The sequence below is a fragment of the Xenopus laevis genome, chromosome 7L, assembly GCF_017654675.1.
Source record: "Xenopus laevis strain J_2021 chromosome 7L, Xenopus_laevis_v10.1, whole genome shotgun sequence".
In the NCBI taxonomy this organism is placed as follows: domain Eukaryota; kingdom Metazoa; phylum Chordata; class Amphibia; order Anura; family Pipidae; genus Xenopus; species Xenopus laevis.
In genome coordinates this window covers 47,781,385-47,806,586 of record NC_054383.1, presented here as the reverse complement: position 1 = coordinate 47,806,586, position 25,202 = coordinate 47,781,385, and the positions used below count along the sequence as shown (strand labels likewise).

Below are 25,202 nucleotides of genomic sequence, written 5' to 3'. Positions count from 1 at the left end.
AAATAGAAATAGAAAACAACTGTATATTTGAAATGTTAATGTGAGTAATAGGTCAAAAATGTGAGGATTACAGTTCATCCCATCAGATATACACAGGTTTTATGTGTTTTGGCTGACCCTCAATACTCTCTCGGTAGAACATTTTTCCCAAGTGGAAAATATAATACACTACAATATAAAAAGTTATTTATCACCTGCCATTGTAAGTCACCTCAATACATGGTATATCAGTTTAAAGGAGAACCAAAGCTTTACTAAAGAAGTAGGCTAGAAATGTTGTAGGCTAGAAATGTTGTACATTATGTTTTAGGCTTCTATACAAGCCCAAGGCACAGCCCTTTAACAGGGAAGACCTGAGCCTTTGAAGATGCCCCTGTAGCTCCCCATCACATTTTCTGCTGATTCACTGCACATGCTATGTGCTGCTGTCACTTACTGAGCTTAGGAACCAATTCAAAATATGTAGTACACAAAATATAAATATCATAAAGGCTGATTAGTAATACAGATAATTGCTACCTGTCAGCTCAGAAACCAGTTCAACGAGCACAGAATTTAATCAGTCCAGTGGTATCAGCTTCTATTACAGGCCAACCTCATTTCCTGCTTGATAATTTGCAATGACCCCCAACCTTAGCTACTCAACAGCTGCTCAGAACACACTGAGCATGTGAGCAGACACTTTTCAAGACAGTGACCCCCTGTGACAAGTTTGAAGTCCTGGATCATTGTTGTGATTGGAAAGCTGAAACTTTAGGCTGGTGCAATAACTTCAGTACTGTATATTTAATATGGCATTTTTAGCCGTATTCATTTTAGGATTTAGTTCTCCTTTAAGACACTGTTGTGCATTATCTCTGTAGGTGGGCATTCAACTGTGGCCTGTGTGCTGAAATATAATGCTATCCTATAAAAACCAAAGGCTGCTGCTGCTGCTGGAGAATGTTGGGATTGTGTTGTCTAATAACAAGTAAAAGATTGCAGCATTCTTATAAGTCCGCAGGATCATTCACTCTGCACTTTTATTTTGCAACAATCCAGCATGTGCCTTTCTGCCATAAATGAACTCAGATTGTACAACCCTGAACAATACTCCTATTTTAACTGCTGAGCTCAAATTTCATAAAACTCTGCAACACTCAGCTTCCACCGGTATTTTTAACAGAAATAAAGGAGATTGTAAAGAAACAAAGCTCACTGTAAGGAAGCAGAAGGTTCAATAGAAGGTTTTACAGGAAAATAGTTACCAACTCAGTTCTGGATTTGCTCCTCTTTTCTATTCTCTTTTAGTCTACAAAATGTTGTATTATTACTTTTCATGGGATGATTGAAACAAGCCAATATATTTTCTGCAAGTAATTATTTCTAAAGTAAGAGAAAGCTTTTGTGAAACTGTGAAATTGATGTTATGAAGTTTTTGATACAAAGATATACAGTATTTAGATACCATAAGAAACACATGGGTGTTGACCCACAGAGAGGTAAGAATATGGCTACTTGACCACCATACACAATATGAAGATATTGTACATACATACTATATGCATTTTGAGGCAACATATTTACAATAGTGGGATAGAGGCTTTGCTATAACCACCATCTTGAAGGTTTTGCAGATGTGAGACTGGAAAATGATTATCCAGTTGTTTCCTAAACATAAACTTGGGGGCACATTTACTTAGCTCGAGTGAAGGATTAGAATGAAAAATACTTCGAATTTTGAAGTATTTTTTTGGCTACGTCGACCATTGAATTGGCTACTTCGACTTCGAATCGAACGATTCGAACTAAAAATCGTTTGACTATTCGACCATTAGATAGTTGAAGTACTGTCTCTATAAAAAAAAATTCGACCACCTACTTCGCCACCTAAAACCTACCGAGCACCAATGTTAGCGTATGGGGAAGGTCCCCATAGGCTTTCCTTGCAATTTCTGATCGAAGAAAAATCGTTCGATTGATGGATTAAAATCCTTCGAAACGTTCGATTCGAAGGATTTAATCGTTCGATTCGAAGGATTTAATCGTTCGAATGATTTTTCCTTCGATCGTACGAATTGCGGTACATCCTTCCACTTTGATATTCGAAGTCAAAGGATTTAACTTCGAAGGTCGAATATCGAGGGTTAATTAACCCTCAATATTCGACCCATAGTAAATGTGCCCCTTGATGTATAGGTCATGAGGCAGAATAGAAGAAGAGAACAATCCAAAACACAAGGCAAACTAGAATTTTTTAATGGATTGTACAGTGCTGTAAAGGGCTGCTGTGCATATGTTTTATACATTACTGAAAATAAAGAAATCACTCATTTATCAACACTGGGCAAATTTGCCCATGGGCAGTAACACATGGCAACCAATCAGATTGCTGCATTCATTGTACTGCTTTCAGCTGGCTTTAAAAAGCTAATCATTGATTGGTTGCTATAGGTAACTGCCCGTGGGCAAATTTGCCCAGTGTTGATAAATAAGCCCCATTGTTTCTAAGTTGCTTTAATGCACCCTTTTCAAACAGTGTTCTCCCTTGAACAATATAGAGCACATTTTGTCTTATCTCTCAACATCTAAAATATCTGCCTGCTATAGTATCTAGAGAGATATATTAGGAACAAGCTGGAGCCTGTAAGCAGATAGCTATATAGCCATGTTTGGTATGTGCTCAACAGCTGAGCATCCGCTTACAGTCAAAGACAGTGTAACAGTATCATTTGGTAAAAAAAAGGACCCATGTCTGTTTTAATCCTCTGAACCTCATCCATGTACATCATTTGACATATTTAAGGTAGAACAAAGTATAAACCTTTACAGAAAAGTAAATTAAATCACTCTGTTATAATATGCAAACTATGGGTTATTTATAGTGCACAAATGATCCAATTAGTTAATGTTATTAGTGACTGAATATACATAAGGTACTTTGGCGGGTTTTGTAGTAAAATCCCGTTCATACCTCAGATCTTTATAATCTTTCTCACTTTGTACTTGTTCAGCAAATTTAAAAAGCTATATTTATAAATGGATGAATGTATATCTTAATTTGTATAGTGCTACTTGCATGCAGAGCACTATACATTTTAACAATACCTTAACAGTGCAGACAGGGAAAAAAACATTAAAATAAATATAAATATGTAAAGATTAAGTGCCAGGTTTAACGAGAGGTATGAGGGAAGGGATGACTGCCCCCTAGAGCTTACAGTCTAAGTAGGTGGGATCACTGGCACTAACAGCAGGGTAATAAGTGCTGCTATTCGCAGTGGTTGAGCTATTGGCCTATACAGTAAATACCAAGTTTGCACCAGATACTGTGCTAGTGCTCTAGGAGAGAGGATTGGGAAGAGGCTCAGGGTTCATTAAACTATGGTCAACAGCAAATCACTTACTGCATAAAGGTGCTTATAAGAATCTGTTAAACAAAACAGCGGCTACAGACAATAACAGGAAATAAATAATGATCTATCATATTAGATGTACTTTTTAGAACTGGGGTTTAGCTAGTTTTTCAATACACTGTATGTAGTCCCTGCAATTGGATCTCCTGCAACTAATTCAATCTCTGATAGATAATCACAAAAGATATATAATCAAGGTAGAATTTAGAACCCCCACCCCATAAATGCACAAGAAGGTGCTGCATCATGACTTCAATTGTATGGTCTTGTATTGATACAAAAAGGGAATATAGGATTAGGGTGCATTAATGAAAGTAATTTTAATTTGTCCTTAAGGGCCCTAGTTTATGAAAAAAGAAAAATAATTTTAAAAAGAACGCACCGAAGAATGCGAGGAGTAAAGCTTTTAGAATCATATTTCAGCTATTAACCCACCCACACTCTCTAAACCACTGTATTCTGTTTTTTAAGTGTCTTGTCAGATTGGAGGGTGAGTTTAGAGATTGGAGGGTGAGTTTATAGAGTACCAAACCCTGCTGGGCCCAGCCAAAACCTTCTTGCACAGTGCATTGATGAGATAGACACTTGAGGCATAATAATTATTTGCAGTATTTACTTTCAAGCCAAATACGGAAGGTTAAATCTCCAGATCAATAAAAATGAATACCTTTCACTTATAAAATAACAGTATATATAAAAGTTATACAGACAGTATTTTCTAAAAACATTGGTATGTCATCAACAGGACCCAAATTCCTAGAGAGGACAGGAATTTTTCCAAAATTTAGAATTTTCAGTAGCACAGAACTTCTGAGCTTATCAGGCTAAGAGAGGCTAGAAGTCAATACAATGGTTTATAGCAACCCAATTTCTGAAGTGCTTCTTAATGAGTTAGGCCAATCATTTCAGGCAGCTGTAGTCCAAAATGTTAATATTTGGAAAAAAAAAGGTGTGATCCCGATACAAATGATTGTTTAAGTATTAGCATCTCTTAATTTTCTATTCATTGTTATACAATATAATAATGCACCTGGTAGTAAGAGCTGCCTGCTCTTACTAAATAGCCAAGACATTGATGTTTTACACATTTAACACAGCACTTCAACATTTAATGAAGGCACTCTGTTACAAACACCAAATACCATTATGACTGAGCAAAGAATGTAACTGAAGTATGAGACTGGCAGCTGGAAAAGTCAAAGTAACTTATAACCATAACATAACATTGTTAGAACTGCTCATGCCAGGAAGGGTAAAGCAAGCCTGCTCCAAAATGTATACCAACGACCAAGAGTTACTTTTATAAAGCAAATATATACAAATAAGGTTAATTTTCATCAATTACTGTATATTTAGCATTTTACTGAATTTACAAGGCTATCAGTTTTAAGACATAGACTATAAAGCAGCATTATAACCCAGGGTAAATACTATATAAGGCACTGCACATAAAGAAAGATTTAATATAGGGGCTCATTTACTAATAGAAGGGCTCTATAGCACCAGGGCAGGCACTTTATAAACAACAACCAATTGACAATTAGTTCTGTCAAGTCTAGTATAACTTAGAAATTAAAAAGTAAAGAAAAAGTACAAGATTGTTTACTATAGGTTATTGTACTGGTGCAACTTAGAATCTATGCAAGTAAATAAACCCCAATATTTTGTCTACCTTACTATTTATTTTTTAATTACACCATATTTAATATACCTGCTATTTGCATATTTTAACTTTAGATTTTACATACCCTCTCTGAAGACCACCTTCTGAAGCCCTTCCTTTCAGGCTTAATTTATGCATTTCCGCCATTTCGTTCAAAGTCTCTGCTGAGTAAAGCCCAACAGGGTTATTATATAGTCGATTTTTAGATGGGCTAAATTGATTATTGGGCTTATTGGCACCACTAACCAAGGGATCAACTTTTGACCCTATGCTACCCTTAATCGGAGATGTTTCAGATGCCACTGAGTGGGTTGACATGGAGGTTCTAACTGAGGTCTTTATAAAAGTAGAGCTATGAGAATGGTTGGTTTCTTGCTTGCTGATGTAGCCTGCCATTGTCCCATTTGTGTTCATAAAACCACCCAGTGGCACAGCAGATTTGCTAGACACAGTACTGTAGGCTGTTCTGCTGCCATTGATTTCCAAAGCGTGGTCCTGTAACAGCATACATGCAAGTCAAGAAAGAAGAAGACAGCGATCAGAGCAGACATGCAAAGAAGTCAAAGTAAACATAACTAAATAGCATCAGTACTGTAGCACTGAAACCCATGCTTTGCAATTCAATATTTTCAATTAAATATTTTTGTTTGTTTACAGAAAAGGAAAATAAATAAGGTTTACAAGTACTGTAGCATGATATCTCTTACTGTATGCTTAGCTCCGTTATGCAGACATTATACTAACGAGTTACAGATTTAGGAAATAACACTTGCTTTGTAAGATGTTTGTTTTTCTCCCTGAGAACATCTTTTGAGAGAAGCTTTATTAAAAAAATGAATGCATTGTAAAGCTTAGCAAGCATTTTACCAATTGTCTTCATAATTTGGGGTGACGCAGATAGACTGCATGCAAACTGTATCAAAAACACTTACTTAGGTGCCAATCTACCTTTCTGGCACATTGCATACTAGATTAAATACTACAGACAGTTTTATGAGTCACGCACTTGACAGTTTTGTCCAGTGTTTGTTCCCATAGTTTGCTAATTTAAACTAAGATATATCCTAGCTTTACTGGTTAAAACTTATTGTTGCTTTTCTGTTATTCATTTATCATAACATGTTATGATCACATTTTCTCAAACTGAATATATATTACCAATGATATGACCTTGAATTAGAATGGCGTGGTTACAGGGTTTACAAGCCAAAGTATCATTGCAATGCAGTTCCAAATTCCCACTACCAATGAAAATAATTCAGGTGTAATCTTGACTGTTTCATCTTTGTTTTATTTCAGCATTTCCCTCTCGTCAGCAGTGACTTCTTATTTAGACCCTAATATGTATAACTAAATGTTGACCCTGCCTTTTTGCTAACTTCTGCATTTTTCTCTTGTATTGGATTCAGTTCCTATCCATTTCCAGTCTGACGTGGAGTCATTTCAATTTTATCTACAGTATACAGCTTAATGTATTACAGTCTTATTTCTCCGAGCACCAGACATAATTCTCAGCAATATCCGAAGCTATGGCAAGATTTTAGAACGATTTCTTAATTTACACCATCCACACATCCCTTAAAGGGATAATGTCATGGGAAATTTTTTTTTTTCAAAATGAATCAGTTAATAGCTCCCTAACACAAGATAACAGCTGCCTGGTAGATCTTGAACAACACTCCATAGTAAAAACCCATGTCCCACTGAGACACATTCAGTTACATTGAGAAGGAAAAACAGCAGCCTCCCAGAAATCATTTCTCTCCTAAAGTGCAGGCACAAGTCACATGACCAGGGGCAGCTGGGAAATTGACAAAATGTCTAGCCCCATGTCAGATTTCAAAAATGAATATAAAAAAATCTGTTTGCTCTTTTGAGAAATGGATTTCAATGCAGAATTCTGCTGGAGTAGCACTATTAACTGATGTGTTTTGAAAAAAAAACATGTTTTCCCATGACAGGATTCCTTTAAATTAGGGTTTGAAATACACTATATGGCCAAAAGTATCCCTATAAATGCCTGTTCAACATCTCATTCTTAAACCAAGGGTATTAACAAGGATATTAATCTAAAAGTTAGTCTTTCTTTGCTCCTATGACAGCTTTACTCTTTTGGGAATGATCCCCGTGAAATTTTGAAACATTGTTAGTGGGATTTGCTTCCCCGAACAGGAGACCCCCAAGAGGTTTTACCATTAGTCCCTTTATTAGAAACACAGTCCTGTTTGTCCATTTGTCTCTGTTTCTGGGACTTTCTCTGGCGCTGTGTCTGGATAAAGAAGTCTAGTGAGACATGCAACAGTCTATCAGGTGCACCTAAACACACATGCTTCACAGGAGAATGTGTTGGCATTAAAGAAAAATAAAAAGGAAAGTCTCTTCCCAGTAACACAGGAGTAGGCAGCCAAGGTGCAACTGCCACACAAAGGGAAACTTGCTGGCCATTAACCCTTAAGGTTACCTGGGCTGTAGGATACTTTTTTACCTCCCCATGGATACACTCAATACTATAAACAGCATTGTAGTTAATGAGCTCTGGGGGAATTAACTCTTTCAGAATGAGAGTGGTCCCGGAACCTGAATCAACCATTCCGGTAACCTGCTTCCCATAGACCTCCACCCTTACCGCAGGGACAAACTGACTTTCCTTGAGGGCTGCTGTGGCTGTAGTTTTCGCAAACGTGCAGTCCATATCGTAACCTTCACATGGAGAGGAAACAATAGCAGAGTCAAATGGAGGAACGGTAAACTCCTCCGGTAATACTGTACCTTGCCCTGGCAGTATGGGCTCCACAGGAAATTCCTTTCAGGTGAGGAGCCACTTGCTCTGAGGTTTACCTGGTTGCATTGACCCCTGTCACGCGGGACACGTGGGAATCCCCTGGCTGTCTGGGAGACTGTGCAGCACCATGCGGGAACAGCTGTTGCTGGAGTGTGAACACTGGCTCTGTGGATGCCTGTTGCAAGTTCCTCTTCTGTCGATAGATAATTTTCCACTAGTTGTACAGCTAGTGGGAGGGTAACAGTTTGTGCCTTTGGACCCAACATGCAGGACAAGCAGAAACTGCTCTAGTACCTGATCTGAAGTCTTCCTGCAGACTGGATCCACCTGGCGCAAAAGTCCATAAGCCGCTGGGCTAAAACTCTGGACTGGACCTGTGTGGAATACGGCTCAGACCATAATCGCTGGGGGTTTACCTCTGGTGTAAGGCCCAGTTTGTCCATGATGGCAGACTTAACTTCTTAGTAGGCATTAGCCTTGTCTGCAGGAAGGTTTCTGTAAGCTGACTGTGCTTCACCAGTCAGCAGTAGAGTCAGTTAAATGTGCCACTGGTCCTCAGGCCATTTTGGGCACTGACTACCTTTTCAAAAGTCATGAGAAAAGTCTCTGGATCATCAGACCGTCTCATTTTTAACAGGAGAGGTTTAGGCATGGGTGCTGCCTCTGGACTGGACTGTGCAGCCTGGAGTTGCAGCAATTAATCTTACTGTTTGGGGAGCTAGTCCTCTAACTGTCTGAAGTTGAATCTGCTGATCCTGTTGTTGGATATGCCTTTCCTGTTGTTGGATTTGCTTATCTTGTTGCTGCTCCAAATTTTGCAAAAAAACACTAATGTTTTTTGATCTCTAGCCCCTCTAACAACCAAGGGCACTCTGTGTATTACTATCCCACTTCTGACACCATATATGACAGGTTTCCACAGAGTAAGCGTCAGGACAGCAAAAGTCTCTTAAAAATGGCTTTTATTTCAGCCAGCAGCAACAGGTATAAATCAAGACAGTTTTCTTTCCAAAAACAACAAAAATATCTTTAGGCAGCAGTGTTAGAACAATAATAACAAAAAGGCAGTCACGTTACAGACATTCTATATGGGTGACTGTGTGTGCGCAGCCACATAGGTTCCTTACTGTTAGAATCCACAACTCTCTCCCCATTTCTCTCCGAGTCAGAGATCATGAGAAACTGACCAGCCTGGGTTTTTAAGGAGTACTGATTAGCCACCTGAGGCTAATCAGACCCCACTGGTCAGTCAGTAGCACATCACTCTGCTAAAGTATCATAGTTCATCCCACTGGTGTTTAGGTGAGTTGAGGTCAGGTCTGTGTGTCAATTCTTCCATTCCCATCTCAGCAATCCTATTCTGTACAGACCTCCCTTTGTTCATTGAGCCATTATTGTAATGAAACAGAAAAAAAGCCTTTTTGAAACTGTTGCCACAAAGTAGACAGCTAAAATTGTCAAGAACGTCATTGTACACTGTAGTTCCAAAATTTCCCTTTAGGGAAACTGAGGCCCTAGTGCAAACTATGAAAAATAGCCTCCAGACAAGTAGTATTCTCCTTGCATCTTCGTAAAACAGGCTTTTCCATCAGACTGCCAGATTGTGAAAATAGCATTTATCGTAGAGGATACCTTTCCAATGCTCCAGAGTTCAGTGCCAGTGGTCTTTATATCACACTAGCAGACGCATAGCAAGTGGTGATGTTACATTTGTTTACTTCAAGTCACTCATAAAAAAATCCCTTAGCTTCCTATGAATAGTAGTTGTTGTTACATTGCTACTGGATGCAGTTTGGAACTTAAAATGTGTCCAGATACTTTTGACCATGTAGTGTATAATCCAAAAAAACAGCTATGCCAGCCGAGGTGAATATGAGCCTGCCAGGTAGATCACGGTCACCTCAGTGAATCAGTGAATAAACTAATGTTGACAAGTCCAGAAATTCCATTATGGAAATGCAACAATTCTGTTCAACTGGCTAGCAAGAGATGCAGTTATAACTATGGATGGGAGATTTATTTTGCCAAAACATTCAGATTCAGGCATTAGAAAAAAAGAGAACAAACACCTCATATTTTTTAATAATGTTGCACAAGATGGATAAAACAAACTGCACAACAAAACTTCAGTTCTAGCCTTTAAAACAAAAGCTGCATAGTTGCTGAACAAATTATGAACAATTTTGATCACTTTCTTTGCGACAACTTCCCCTGCCTTTGAATTGCCAGTGGGGTTCCATAAGCAAAGATAAGTGTGCAGTTGAAATATTTTCTATTATGTTCTATTACAAATAGGGATGTAGCGAACCGCCGATAATGTGTTCGCGAACGCCGTTCGCGAACACCGGCAAAAAATGCGAACAGTTCGCGAACAGTTCGCGAACTTCGAACATCCGAAAATCGTTCGATTCGAACGATCGAAGGATTTTAATCGTTCGATCGAACGATTTTCGTTCGAATCGAACGAAAATCGTTCGATTTTAGCGACCGAATGGTCGAATGGTCGAACGATTTTGACGCGAACGCCTATTGGCGAACGTCGTGCGACGTTCGCGAACTTGCGGCGGACGCGAACAGCCGATGTTCGCGCGAACAAGTTCGCCGCAGAACAGTCCGCGACATCCCTAATTACAAAGGGATCTTTTACATGGAAACTCATTATCCAGAAAACTCACAATTATGGAAAGACCATGTCCCATAGACTCCATTTTAAGCAAGTAATTGTAATTTTTAAAAAATGATTTCCTTTTCCGCTGTAATAATTAAACAGTACATTGTATTTGATGGTAATAAGCTGCATGAATCCTTATTTGTGGCAAAACAAATTGTACTGGGCTTATTTATAAATATAAATGTTCTTCAGTAGATATAAGGTGTAATGATGCAAATTATGGAAAGACTCCTTATCTGGAAAGCCCTAGGTCCTGAGCATTGTGGATAATATGTCCCATACCTGTATTATTATTACTTATATTATTTAGTACATGTATGTTATCTCTTATCTGGAAACCCATTATACATTTTACGGTAATAATTTTAGTTAAAAAAATGATTTCCTTTTTCTCTGTAATACTATAACATTACCTTGTACTTAATGGTGACGAAGCTGCATAAATCCAGATTTGTGGCAAAACTATCCCATTAGGTTTACTTAGGGGGTTATTTATCAAAGCTTAAACTTTAGTTATGTGAGCTTTTTTAGACCTAGAATGAACTCACAACTCGAATGGTTCCTAATTTAAGAAAAAACTGGAATGTTAAAATATAGAATGTTAAAAAATTGATTTTTGACTTTTCGTGGAAAACAACAACTCGACCTTTAATAAATCTGCCTCTTTATGTTTAAATGTTTTTTAGAAGACATCCAAAATCATAGAAGGATTATCCAAATTACAGAAGAATCCCTTATCTGGAAAACCTCAAGTCCCATGCATATATAAAAAGGTAAAGATAAAAAGACAGAATTTGACATAAACCTCGCTACACATATTCATATATGGTTCCATATATTTGATGTGTTATGTCTGATCCTTAGTCAACACGGCCTCAAGAAAAAAGATTCTGTTGATCAGCCAAAGCAAAAAAAAAAAAAAAAAGGATTTTTGGACCTTGACATACTGTTATAACCATTAGCCAGTTAATTAGATCAATGCCATTTATTCATTCATGTGTTCAACCAGCTTTAGAGTTTGCTCATGTATACCATTTCCCACTCTCATAAAGTATTTCAGTGTATAGTTTTCTACAGATGCTACAACAAACTCATATGGTCATCGGTAATCCCATCCGCTATCAAGCTCTGGTGAAATGTTGCTATTTCAATTACAGCAAGATTAACATGAAGCCTGAGTTTTCCTTTACAAATATGTGTATATAATAGATGCCTTTACAATTAACATAAGAAGAAGGGTGTTGCTGTAGTTGGGAAGCAAAATAATTATTGCAACCTTAAATGCACTGCACAACGTAAGCATTTAATTAGAGGGTGTGCATGCTTTGCCTGTAATTTTCGTTAAATGAAGATTATATAATGATAGTCACATGGCAGTCAGTATATAGGAACAACCCTGTCTCCTCACCACTGCAGATCTTCACCATTGCTAACTAGCTACATAACACAAACACATTCTAGATTCTTATAAAAAAATGATATATAAATTGAAACTCCAATTTTAAAGTGTTTACATACATGTGGTACTATGTAATAGATATTAAATATAGAAATTATAGTTTTAAAATGTTTTTTTAAGACCTACCACCTGAAATTTAAATGTTTGTACAACTGGAGGGATCTTCTGTTTTGATACTAGTTTTGATACTAACCTTAAACAAATTTAATTAGGTTTATGGGATATGCAATATTGGAAACTCAGATTTACAACATGTGCTACCTGACAATTTAAAACTGCATATAAATACCTTTTGATGAGGGATCACTGGCATTGGGGAATCCATTCGTGGGGTAGCTGTGGGAACTGGTCCAGGACGCTTTGATCTATGTACAGAAATTATTATTATCATTATAAATGCCAACCTTTTCTGAAACAGTAAGATTATATATAAATAATGACCCATACAGAGGGCAAAGAGAGACATGCTCATTAGATCATAAAAATATGGATATTTCCCCATTTACATTATATTGCAGCTAACATAACATAGAAATATATTTTCAGGGCCAAAGTTGAGGACCTCCAACTGTACAACTCTTTGTAGCTCCAAAAACTTCCATCTTCAAGTACAGTATATTATAATATTATAACAGATTTTTCTAACAATACAGTATAGTGTTAAAAACAAATAACTGGAATAAATGGAAACATCGTTTATTTTATCGTAGACAAATTTACAATCTTTATTTTAGACCAGGCATTTAAAGGATTAAATAATAGCTAGAAGAACAAAATATGAATGATAAGTCATTAACAGGTTCATAATATCATTATCATATGATATAGGTTTGAAATATTTTATTTGGTTTTCACAATGAACCATAAAAATCAATATGATAACAAATAGTATGCAGAATAAGAAGATTAATACAATGACATATTAAACAGAATGTATAAATCATATGATATAGTATTAGAAACAGTGGCGTAACTACTGGGGGAGCAGAGGGTGTGATTGGGCCAGAGCCCGCACCCCCTCAGGGCCCCTTGACTTCTTTAGTAATTCCCGGCATATGGAGGGGGGCGGGAGCCCGGCTGCACGTCCCGTGCCAGGGCCCGCTCCCCTCTAGTTACGTTACTAATAAGAAATTGAGACCATATGATATTGTGAACCTGCTAATGACCCATAATATCATATAATATAGTATTAGAAACTGAATACTTGAAAGGGCTCTGCACTTTTACAGAATATCAATTGTGCTAAATATGTCCCTCATGCTTGTCAATTCATTTTTGTTATCGAAAATATGAAAGATAATATAACCAATAGTAGAATTTAAATTATATTAAACGTAGCCTTGAAATTCTGTGCCCTGTATGAAAACACATGACCTTCTCAGAGCAGTCTTCTGTAGCTTTTAATAATCTTTTAAATTATGGCGTATACTATTCATTGTATTATCCAGTATATAATATTATATAGAATTTCTTGAGCCTTTAATTCCTGGTTGGTTGAGCACTTTTATTTTGAGAGTAAATAATAGCTGCCCACTTGAAGGTCTGAATGCCCTTGTTGTGTATTGCAGGCTAAATGACTGTCCAGCTTTGGGCTTTATTCAATCAGTGTATATTGAATTGCAAAGATTGAATTCACTTAAATTCTTTTTTTCCAGTTTTCTACTAGCTAAAGCAGGAAACTATTTTTTATTTCAGACAGAAATTGCTTTTTTTGTAGTTAGGATTGTATAAAGATTTAAAGGCATTCAGTTAGATTCCTTTTATATTGAATACAATGATATTTGCCATTTTATATGACCTAGAAAACACTAGCATAGCCATTCAGTATGTAATAAACTGTCTCTAAAGCTATAGTTTTACAAAACAGTTTTTTTTTTGTTAACGGAAAATATAGATTCATCATAAATTCATCATCACATTTTTCTCTACTCTGTTATATGGAAATGTCACATTATACACTATATTTTTAGAAAGACGTGAGTGTATTTATGTCATACAAGAGACAGTTGGTAGTGATGAGCAAATCTCTCCCAATGGACTTCAAAAAAAATTTTATGCGCAATTTTTCTCTATCCAAATGCATCAAAGTAAATTTTTCTTCTGCCAACTTTTTTGTGTCGGAAACTTTTTGTGTCAGCGACTTTTTTGTCCAAATGCATTAAAGTCAGTGGGCGTTTTTTCTTATGGTGACTTTTTTGTCTTGGCAATGTGTTTGATCGCTGCAAATTTTTCAGCTGCAAATTTTTGCCACAGTTTTGCGAATCCATGGCAGACCAAAAATTTGCTTAGTTTTAATGCGTAAAGGAAACATGCAAAATATTCCACATATTATATTGTTAGTGAACCTACTGATGCAAAAAAATTTAACTTAAAGAATAATTTAAGACAATGTTAGCATTAACTCCTGTATTAACCTTATTGCTTGGCACCATGGTTCTAATTTTTCTCAATTTTATCATTAAAAGTGGTAGACCTTTTTCTTTTATGTTTGTCTTGATGTTACTGTTCTTGTAAATATAAATGTATATAATGTTTTGCTTGCCAAATGTATTAAGGATAAACATATGCAAGTAGATATAATGAAGAGCATACATAGCAGTGCTTGCCAAGGATCCAAGTGCACAGGCCCCAGACCATGGGCAAGGGCATATAACCAAAAATGAACTTCGTTGGTCAGGTAATATGTATCCCACATACAACACATAGGGGTTTATTTACTAAATTCTGGTTGAGCTTTTTGGGGCAAAACTAATTTTTAGTTTTTTTTTAAACTCATATTTTTCAAGATTTATTAAAGCTTAATGCAGACATCTCAGACCTGCTGAGATTGTGTATAGGTCTCTATCCTATTTTGTAGTTTATTTGTTCTGCACTGGAATTAGCCTGAAAATCTGATTTTTTCTTGCTTTTCAAGCAAAAATTCGAAAAGTCCAAAAAATCTATTGATTCGGGAAAAAAACTCGGGAAAAAAACTCAGGAATCCGGTTTTCAATAATAAATAAGGTTAAATCGGGCATTCTAGTTTTTGGTCTGACTTTTTATTTAAAAAATCAGAAACATTCGGACTTTAGTATATAACCCTTATAATAATAGTAGATACTCTACTTACAAATGAACAGGGTACATAAAATCTTAAAAGCAAAGTTCACTAGGGGGCAGATTTATTAAGGTTTGAATGGTAAATTAGAATTTTAACATTTTAAAACTCAAATTTGAATGTGAGATTTATCACACCCGACTGGAAACAGTTCTAATTCAAATATTGGCCACCTAAAACCTGCCGAGTTCATTTACAAGTCAATGGCAGAGGTCCGTTGAACCATTTGAAGGTGTTAATTGCTTTCCTGACATTCAAGTTTTATTTCGGGGGATAACTCGATTCAAATTTGATTTGAATTTTCAGGCTGTTTGTATTCGATCAAATATTATATGTTTACGTTTTTTTCATAAATAACCTCCCATTCAAGTTGTGAGTACATTCAAATTTATTACATTAAAAAAATTCACATAAATTTGAAATTTGACCTTTGATAAATAACCCCTATACAGTCATTTTAGTTTGAAATGACTACATATTTTATAGGCATATCATTTTTTTCTCAATATAAGAATGAATACAAAGTCTAGCAGTTATTTTTGTTTGTCTGTTGTATGGATTCTACATGAATTACTATTTCTCCTTAATTTTTATCATTCCCCGAACAGCATAAATTTATATGAATGGCAAATTTCCAGTAACCTTCAATTCCCATAAATTATTTGGACTCTAGGAAAAAATTACTAAAGAAAACAAAGGAAAGAAAGTGGAACAAACATTATTTAATACATCACTGCTATGAAGAGATGGAGGAATTCTTTTTTCTGTTGTATAATATGTGCTAGTGGAAAAAAAATTTCCTTCATCACTTTAGAATGCTTTTATATGTTTTTCTGCCTTTTCCATTGTTAATGTTGATCTTTTCTTATATTGTTTAAAAAAATGGAGTCTCAAGAGATGTTTCAGAAGGTTGCACAAGTTCCATTTATACTTGAGATATTGCCTCTCTATGGATGGTGCTTACGATGAAACAGGCTGAATAACCCTTTGTTGTATAAGTCATTCCTTGATAGACTCCTATATTCAGTTTTTACACTTTATAATCCCAGCAGAGAACAAATGAAGGACATTCAAAAATAAGTGTAATTCAAATAAAAGTTATATGCTACACATAGACGGCAGCATTGCTCTCTTTGGGTTTATTTACTAGATAAAATAACTTGAAATGCTGGGAGTTCTGTAAATGGTGTAAACAGCATTGTTGTTGTGCTGTTTGTGCTGTTTGCAGAATTACTTATGTGCTGTATTTAAATTTGAGTCCCATTTTTTTAAATACAGTTGAGGTTAATATAGATCAACAAAAAGCAACTCATTGTATATTGTAACTCAGGGGAAAAGTGAGCAAACCCTTTATGACTGACGGTCATTATGGAAGATGATTCATGGTTAGATTGTTTGCAGGAGGCAAATAATACTGAATATTTATCACATACACAACCCCTCTGCTATCTCAGGCATGGATTTTTGTCTGTTTCACGAGCGAACATGACCATCAAATGGTTTGTTTTATTTTTGTTGCAGATTTACGTAATTACATAGTTAAATCAGGTTAAAATAAATTTAGATATGACCATGGGTGTGTTTTATCTAATTATCAATTATTCTGCATACTAATGTAGTAGTCTGTAATATGCATCCTATTTTAGCAAAACAATTTAAAATATGCATCCTGAAGAATTGTGCTGAAATCTATGCAAATAGAAAAGGTTGTCAAATCATCTCTTTAATTTACAACATTTATAAAAAATGCACATAAACAGTGCCTGCTGCAGGACACGTCAATTTATTTCTGAGTAGCCACACTACAATTGGCAGATTTAACACCCCTACAGTATTCATAGAACCCAACAGTCCCCTTTATGAAAAGAGCCCTGCCTGATTAAAAACATAGGATAATAGTGCTAGATACAGACATCAAAGTCACTTTAAGGCACATGGCACAAAATACGGGCTTAATTGGACCTGCAGATGAGAGGTATAGCAGGGGGATTGTGATAGAGATGGTGCACCTCTACAACTGGGTTGGTTGCTGCCAACTGCTGGAACTGTGCCATTGAGACTGATATATAAGTGCACAGGTTCAAAAATGCAGAGCTTGATGATAGGGCATGTGGCCTAAATTGTATAGAAATGTGTGTGCTTTACATTAGACAGTACAAACCTTACACACACACACACTGTTAGAAAGCTAGAGGAAAAGTGTCACTGAATTCTGGTAAATAACCCAGAGAAGCAAGTGTCCTAAGTCAGATCAGCTCCTGAACTGTGCAAGAAGCATTCAATATTACAGGTAAATAACAAATAAATAGCTTTTTTAATTCTGAATGTATAAACTGGCGTTTTACGTAAAGACTGGTTTTAACAATAACTTACTGTATAAATAGTTATTAGTTAATAGTGTAGCATCATCATGAACCTGTCACTGGAATAGTTCAGAAACAACAGTAGTTGTTTGGTAGTTTTGAAACAATTCAAAAAGCAATTATATGTGAATTCCAAAAAAATAAATAATTGATAACAACTTCTTGGTACATTGTGCATGTGACAAGCATAAGGTTTGTTTTAATAAGAGACAAAAATGTGTGTGACCCCTACCAAACTTGCATATGTAATTTAGGGGTTTTATTAAAAACTTTACAAAACAAAACTAACATAACTTAGACTAATATTACACTCATGAAGAACCTAAATTCCACGCCAGTCCATTGGCCAAATGTCCTGGTGAAGAACTTGACAATGGGATGGGGCAAATGGGACAAAGTCTCAGTCTGATGAAGAAGGGGTCACATGTTCCTGCCACATGGGTACCTCATACTCCCATAGCAAATACAAAATATATAAAGGGACTGCTTTAAGCTCATTTATTTCCCTTCTAATTCAGGAGAACAATCATTCTGCCATGTTGACTCCTCATCCCCTTTAACTACTTGAGCTATTAATATAGGGATATGGTGTTTTATCATATGCCTCTATCTATTAAATCAATATGTGCAATGCACAAGTACAGTCCACTTACTTCTGAAGTGTGAGGCTCAAGTTGTAGCTGGCAGATTTAATCTTGTTCTGAGCCTCTAAGTGAGTCATGCCGTCTGTGTTGACTCCATCAATAGCAACTACAATGTCGCCCTGGTTTATGCTGGATTGTGCTGCTTTACTGCCTGGGGTAACCTGGTGACAAACATAATATTCAGTTATTAAGCAGTATATTTATATTATGCCATTAACAGGTATATATTGCTGTCACATAATCAGTGGGATGGGCGAATTTTTTTGCCTTGTTTCGCCGCGGAAATGACACCCATAGACTTGTATGGCGCCTCGCATCAAAAAAAAATGACAAGTGTCAAAAAAATTTAGCCGCCCATAGACATTAATGGGAATCTGCGACACTTGCTGGCGGCAAATTTTTAGCGAAAGAACCAGGTCAAATTCTCCCATCCCTAGACTGAAATAGAGAAGAGGCTCAAATACACATGCAAGCACATATATGACATATTTCTGAATAAATATGTGTGTAATACGGAAAAAGATTCAAGTTACTTTCAGATATTTAGAAAAGATGACTGGCAACTTGGTAAGGATAAAAGAATGTTGTCATCCTATAATTTCTCATTTTCATTATATTTCTATTTTACTACTATGCACGGTTAATTACTTTTAGTAATTTTATATTACGAGATATCCAGTTCTCATAAAGAAAAAAACAATTTTAAATTGCAGTGGCCAGTTGGAGACCTGAAGGTGAGACCTGGCCCTCCAAAGGTTTGTTATGGCCCCAATATATCACAAAAGTTCCATAGACTTTTAACCTTACATGATTAGTTTAATATAACCAACCCCACTGATGTCCGTCTCTGCTTTAATATAGCTGGCAAGCTGGTTCATCTGCCTTGCTAGACTTTGTCTTATCTCCATTAGGGATGTAGCGAACGTCGGAAAAAAAGTTCGCGAACATATTCGCGAACTTGCGCAAAAATGCGAGCGGTTCGCGAACGGTTCGCGAACCCCATAGACTTCAATGGGAAGGCGAACTTTAACATCTAGAAAAGACATTTCTGGCCAGAAAAATGATTTTAAAGTTGTTTAAAGGGTGCAACGACCTGGACAGTGGCATGCCAGAGGGGGATCAAGGGCAAAAATGTATCTGAAAAATCTGCCTGTGTGTGCTTGGAAGAGATAGTGTAGGGGGAGAGCTGTTAGTGATTTCAGGGACAGATGATAGTAAGTTTGCTGGCTAGTAATCTGCTTGATACTGCTCTGTATTGGAGGGACAGAAGTCTGCAGGGATTTGAGGGACATTTTAGCTTAGGTAGCTTTGCTGGCTAGTAATCTACTGTTCTCTTTAAACAACTGCCATACGTTGACCTTGTAGGCATTGTTTGCCCAGTTTTTTTGGACGCAGCCACTGAAGCACAGTTGCCAGAAAAAATATGCCATATAAATGCTGAAAATAGTCATTTTTCGCCATACGTTGACCTTGTAGACATTGTTTGCCCAGTTTTTTTGGACGCAGCCACTGAAGCACAGTTGCCAGAAAAAATATGCCATATAAATGCTGAAAATAGTAATTTTTCGCCATACGTTGACCTTGTAGACATTGTTTGCCCAGTTTTTTTGGTTGCAGCCACTGAAGCACAGTTGCCAGAAAAAATATGCCACATAAATGCTGAAAATAGTCATTTTTTGCCATATACGTTGAGTCAACGTATGGCAAAAAATGACTATTTTCAGCATTTATATGGCATATTTTTTCTGGCCTCTGTGCTTCAGTGGCTGTGGCCAAAAAAACTGGGCAAACAATGCCTACAAGGTCAACGTATACACTACTACAGCGGTGGATACGGATTACGTAAAATATATGAATGCTGCTTGAAAAAAGTGACTCCGGTGTTTTTTCTGGAGACGGTAATATTATGGATATTTAGACAGAATGGGAACAAGGTCACACAGCTCGATGGCGGGTTGAAGAAAACAGTGTGCAAATAATGCCTACAAGGCCAACGTATACACTACTACAGCGGTGGATACGGATTACGTAAAATATATGAATGCTGCTTGAAAAAAGTGACTCCGGTGTTTTTTCTGGAGACGGTAATATTATGGATATTTAGACAGAATGTGAACAAGGTCACACAGCTCGATGGCGGGTTGAAGAAAACAGTGTGCAAATAATGCCTACAAGGCCAACGTATACACTACTACAGCGGTGGATACGGATTACGTAAAATATATGAATGCTGCTTGAAAAAAGTGACTCCGGTGTTTTTTCTGGAGACGGTAATATTATGGATATTTAGACAGAATGGGAACAAGGTCACACAGCTCGATGGCGGGTTGAAGAAAACAGTGTGCAAATAATGCCTACAAGGCCAACGTATACACTACTACAGCGGTGGATACGGATTACGTAAAATATATGAATGCTGCTTGAAAAAAGTGACTCCGGTGTTTTTTCTGGAGACGGTAATATTATGGATATTTAGACAGAATGGGAACAAGGTCACACAGCTCGATGGCGGGTTGAAGAAAACAGTGTGCAAATAATGCCTACAAGGCCAACGTATACACTACTACAGCGGTGGATACGGATTACGTAAAATATATTATGGCTGCTTGAAAAAAGTGACTCCGGTGTTTTTTCTGGAGACGGTAATATTATGGATATTTAGACAGAATGTGAACAAGGTCACACAGCTCGATGGCGGGTTGAAGAAAACAGTGTGCAAATAATGCCTACAGGGCAAATAATGCCTAAAAGGTCAACTTATACACTACTACAGCGGTAGTAAAATAAAAAAAAGTAAAATAAAAAAAAATGAATATTAAAAAAAAAAATTAAAGTTGGTGCTGCTGAACTACTAGGAGCAGCAGATTAGCACACCAGTCCCACTCCCCAACACTGCTAGACTAATAGCACTGGGCTCTTATAGTAGTAGTAGTAGTAGTAGTAGTAAAACAACAAAAAAATAAATAAAAGCAGTCCTTACAAGGACTACTGTTATTGCAGCAGTCAGCAGATGAGATCAGAAGCAGGACAGCTGCCCACTGCAGCTACATACAGAGCACTGCAGTAGAAGGTAGATTACTAGCCAGCAAAGCTACCTAAGCTAAAATGTCCCTCAAACCCCTGCAGACTTCTGTCCCTCCAATAACAGAGCAGTATCAAAACGATTACTAGCCAGCAAACTTTCAACTGTCCCTGAAATCACTAACAGGCAGCAGCTCTCTCCCTACACTATCTCTTCAGCACACACAGGCAGAGTGAAAAAACGCTGCAGGGCTTCGGTTTTTATAGGGAAGGGGAGTGGTCCAGGGGAGAGCTTCCTGATTGGCTGCCATGTACCTGCTGGTCTGGGGTGAGAGGGCAAAAAAAAGCGCCAACAATGGCGAACCCAAAATGGCGAACGTCGCGCGACGTTGGCGAACTTCCGGCGAGCGCGAACACCCGATGTTCGCGCGAACAAGTTCGCCGGCGAACAGTTCGCGACATCTCTAATCTCCATCAGACAAATCCTGCAGTATAACTATTTGTGGCCATGAACAATTCACTTAGGACTAATTGTTCATGTAGTTAGGTTGTTCAAATGTATGGCCCATTCAGTGTCGGACTGGCCCACCGGGATACCTCGAAAAGTCCGGGTGGGCCCAGGTGTCAGTGGGCCCTCATGCTGCTAAACATTTGGCCTATTTCATGGCTATTCCCTATTTCTATGAAAACAAAGAGGCTAAATAGATGGAAAATAGATTATAGTATGTAAAAAAAAAAATAGACTAGGATAATAGAGGAGAGGAAGAGTGCAGAGAGGAAGAATAATAGTACTGAGAGTGTGGAGCAAAATGTCTAAGCAGGCTTGCACCCAAGATCAAGAACTGAGAATATTACTAAGGTAATAAAAAACACACATGCAAAGACCAGTTGTAACACAGCTTGCTATACTATAGTTTACACATATCAATATTTTGTTTTTAGGTAACCGTTCCCTTTAAAGTGGCTGCTAAATTGCAGAGTAAGTGCACAATTGCACGCTTCTACTAATTATTTTTGAAGTTCTGCAGTGACATAGACCTAAGTTTGTCCTATACAGTAACCTGTAAAAACAATCATAATCACGTACTGTACATTCTTGGTTCAATAGACCAGTCAAAACGAACTGCTAATTGGTTATTATAGTTGCTGGACTATGAGGACTTTGACTTGTGTTACTATATAAGCCCTTTATTGAGTGTCTAGGAAATGACCATGTGCTTTCTTCATAATATAATTATTATCCTTCATTTAATTAGTGGTGACATATTGTTCAGCACTAAACTGTTAAAGGCAATTGCTAAGCTTTTTGATATTTCTCCCAGCTCATCAGTAACGTGGTATATCCTGTGGTATGTGGGAGGGAGAGATTGCTACATGATGCCTTGCACAAGCTTAAGTTACAGAGCTCTGTGTGGGCATGCTAATCACATCAGTTAGTGTAGCTATTAAATGTACATACATCTATACATACACTTGCATCTACCATAGGTTTAGTAACACTTGCACAGCTTTGTGTATTGATCTACATCGTTAAAAAAACAAGATTCCTATGTAGTGCCACATCTACGTTCCCAAGATATGATGAAAGCACACAAATAATAGAAACTATCATGAAGGAACAGAATTTCAGTGTCTTATAAGAGCACATGAAATTCAACTGCAATATACTGTCCTGACCAGCATATGCTGGGATGTCATTGACAGCCTTAAGCTACAAATTCATACACAATAGCAGACAGTACAATGTGTACCTACACCTGCTGTCAGGCACTATATTGGGCAGTTCCTAGTTTAAAGCATGTCTGTAAGTGTCCATAATTATAGATAGGTTTTCTAACCTATTGTGAATTAAATTTTCCCCATTTGGAACCAACATACTGTATGAGGCCTGGGGCTGCCTTGGAAATGTTTTTTAAAAATGTACAGTTTGGTTGGAACTATTATACTGCAATATGGGTAACTGTTTATAATGTGGCCCTGCTTTTGTTAGACAATTGCATGACAGATGACTGTAAATGCATTGTACACATTTGGTGCTCTAATAATTGTATATGGCTCTGAAATGAAAATATGAAAACTAAAAAAAATTGCTCTCCTGGAGAAAACGACCCCTTTTTAGCCACCCCAAATTAATCTGGTACAAATCACCTTTGCTGCCCTGAAGTGAAGTTGCTCTTGTTGGTAAGTGTTATCTGTAGTGCTTTCCTTTGCAGACAAATTGTTGAGCTTATGTACAAATCATTCACAGTATAAAGGAGATTTTTAGCTGTTATCAGCCTCTGAATAAGACAAGCATGACTTGCTATCAGTTTTGAAGTGCAGCCAAATAAAAAGAGCCTATGACCATTTTTGTGTCCCCAGAGGCTATGGCACATTCTTCTTAGGTCATGCAGTACACCAAGGATATTATAGGCTTCCTAAAGCACTTGCATTTAATATTTGGTTCAGATAGCAAATAAACAATTAACAATTTGCAGAGCAGAGAAAATAGTATAGACAAGTGGAACTACAAGTTTCTCTTGAATGCAGACAAGGAGGTAGAGGGACTGAGCATTATTTGTGTGTGTAGGGTGTGTATGTGTGTGTGTCGTCATAAAGAAAACTTGAGAATTAAAACTGATGTATTGATTGTTAACTACATATGGTATAGATATTTAGCTATTGAGATATTTATCTATAAATCCAAATGGATTTTTTGTATAAGTGCTCCTCACTTTGGGCGTCAGCATTTATTGTTAAGAGGGTTCAGGATATTTATGGACCAAAAACTGGAGTGGTAGGGAGGCTCTGGTTCATAGAAATGAGGTCAAGGATCAGACATCCACCCAAAAGAGCAATATAGACATAGTTATCCAATACTGTATAGATAGTCACAAAAAATGGACAAGCTCCCCTCCTGCATAAAATATGGTGTGTGCATTTCTGTAAGTCAAGGTAACCCTAACTATACTTGATCAGCAATTTCTTAAAATTATGAAAATTTTAACTAATTTCTTTAATGGAAAAATGGAACAAAATAACCAGGGTGATCCTATTCAAGCAAATATTATTCAGTGGAGGGCACTCCAATATTTCACCCAAAGAAAAAAGTTTCTATAGATCTAGATAGATAGGTGCAATGAGCACAAAAGGCCCCCATATCAGGCCAAAAAGTACATTAAATTTTACAAAAAGGGCTTGCACAAAAAAAGACATACAAGGTGGTGTTTTATAAAAGAATTGAACTTGCACAATAATATTACAATAGTATAATGTTACAGCATTTAAACAGGCCCACTAAGCAATTTACTGTATATCATACAAATCAGTTCAATAAGCATAACATAGTAATGTAGATACATACCACCTTGGTGCAATCACAAGCTGGAAGTGGAAGCGGATATACTGACCGAAGAATGAGAATTACTCCAATGTTTCGGCAGTAAGCCTTTCTCAAGGGGAATTATTTTGTATAATGTAATATTAACATCATAGATAATTTCATGAACTGGGATGTTTCTGTAATTGCATTCAAAAATACCTTTTAGTCAATTTTTTTCAAATGCACAATCCCCCCCCACCACTATTTGGGGTCATGATGAGTAACCAAGCAGGACCTTAGCATCAAAGTCATAGAAAATCAGCACTGCACACAAAATTTTCATAGTCTGATCTACTAATGCTATGCCAAGTTGTCTTAAAGGATAAGGAAAGGCTAGAATTAAGTAAGCTTTATCAGAAAGGTCTATATAAATACACCAGGAAACCCTCAAAGTAATGCTGCTCTGAGTACTCTGTCAAAAGAAACACAGCATTTACTTCCTTCTATTGTGTATACATGGACTTCTGTATGAGACTTCCTGTTTTCATCTTAAACCTCCAGGGCTAGGGCGTGAGCATGCTCAGTTTGCTCCTCTCCCCCTCCCTCCTCCCCTCCCTGCTGTAATCTGAGCCCAGAGCTATGACTGAGCAGGGAAACTCAGGCCGGATGTGATGTCACACTCAGGTATGGGTAAAACATTCTACAGAATAAACCGTGTTATAGCTTGCACTAGTGTGGCTAATCTGTTGACAGTGAACTGCTTTGGTACCTTTCCTTCTCCTTTAAACACAACATTTAAAATAGAT

General features: G+C 37.0%; 1 protein-coding gene across 20 annotated transcripts in view; it reads right to left on the bottom strand.

The window, feature by feature from the left end:
- The window catches only part of LOC108696280 (LIM domain-binding protein 3), a 119,476-nt gene that overhangs the window by 58,255 nt on the left and 36,019 nt on the right, over positions 1 to 25,202 (bottom strand). For 15 of the 20 annotated variants that reach the window (XM_041568915.1, XM_041568914.1, XM_041568913.1 and 12 more), the window contains 3 exons: positions 18,084 to 18,235; positions 12,260 to 12,335; positions 5,144 to 5,553 (listed from right to left, as the gene is read on the bottom strand). In XM_041568915.1, the coding sequence (XP_041424849.1) occupies positions 5,144 to 5,553; positions 12,260 to 12,335; positions 18,084 to 18,235 (638 nt within the window). The remainder of the gene's footprint in view (positions 1 to 5,143; positions 5,554 to 12,259; positions 12,336 to 18,083; positions 18,236 to 25,202) is intronic. The other 5 variants (XM_041568921.1, XM_018225514.2, XM_018225515.2 and 2 more) reach the window with 1 other exon arrangement.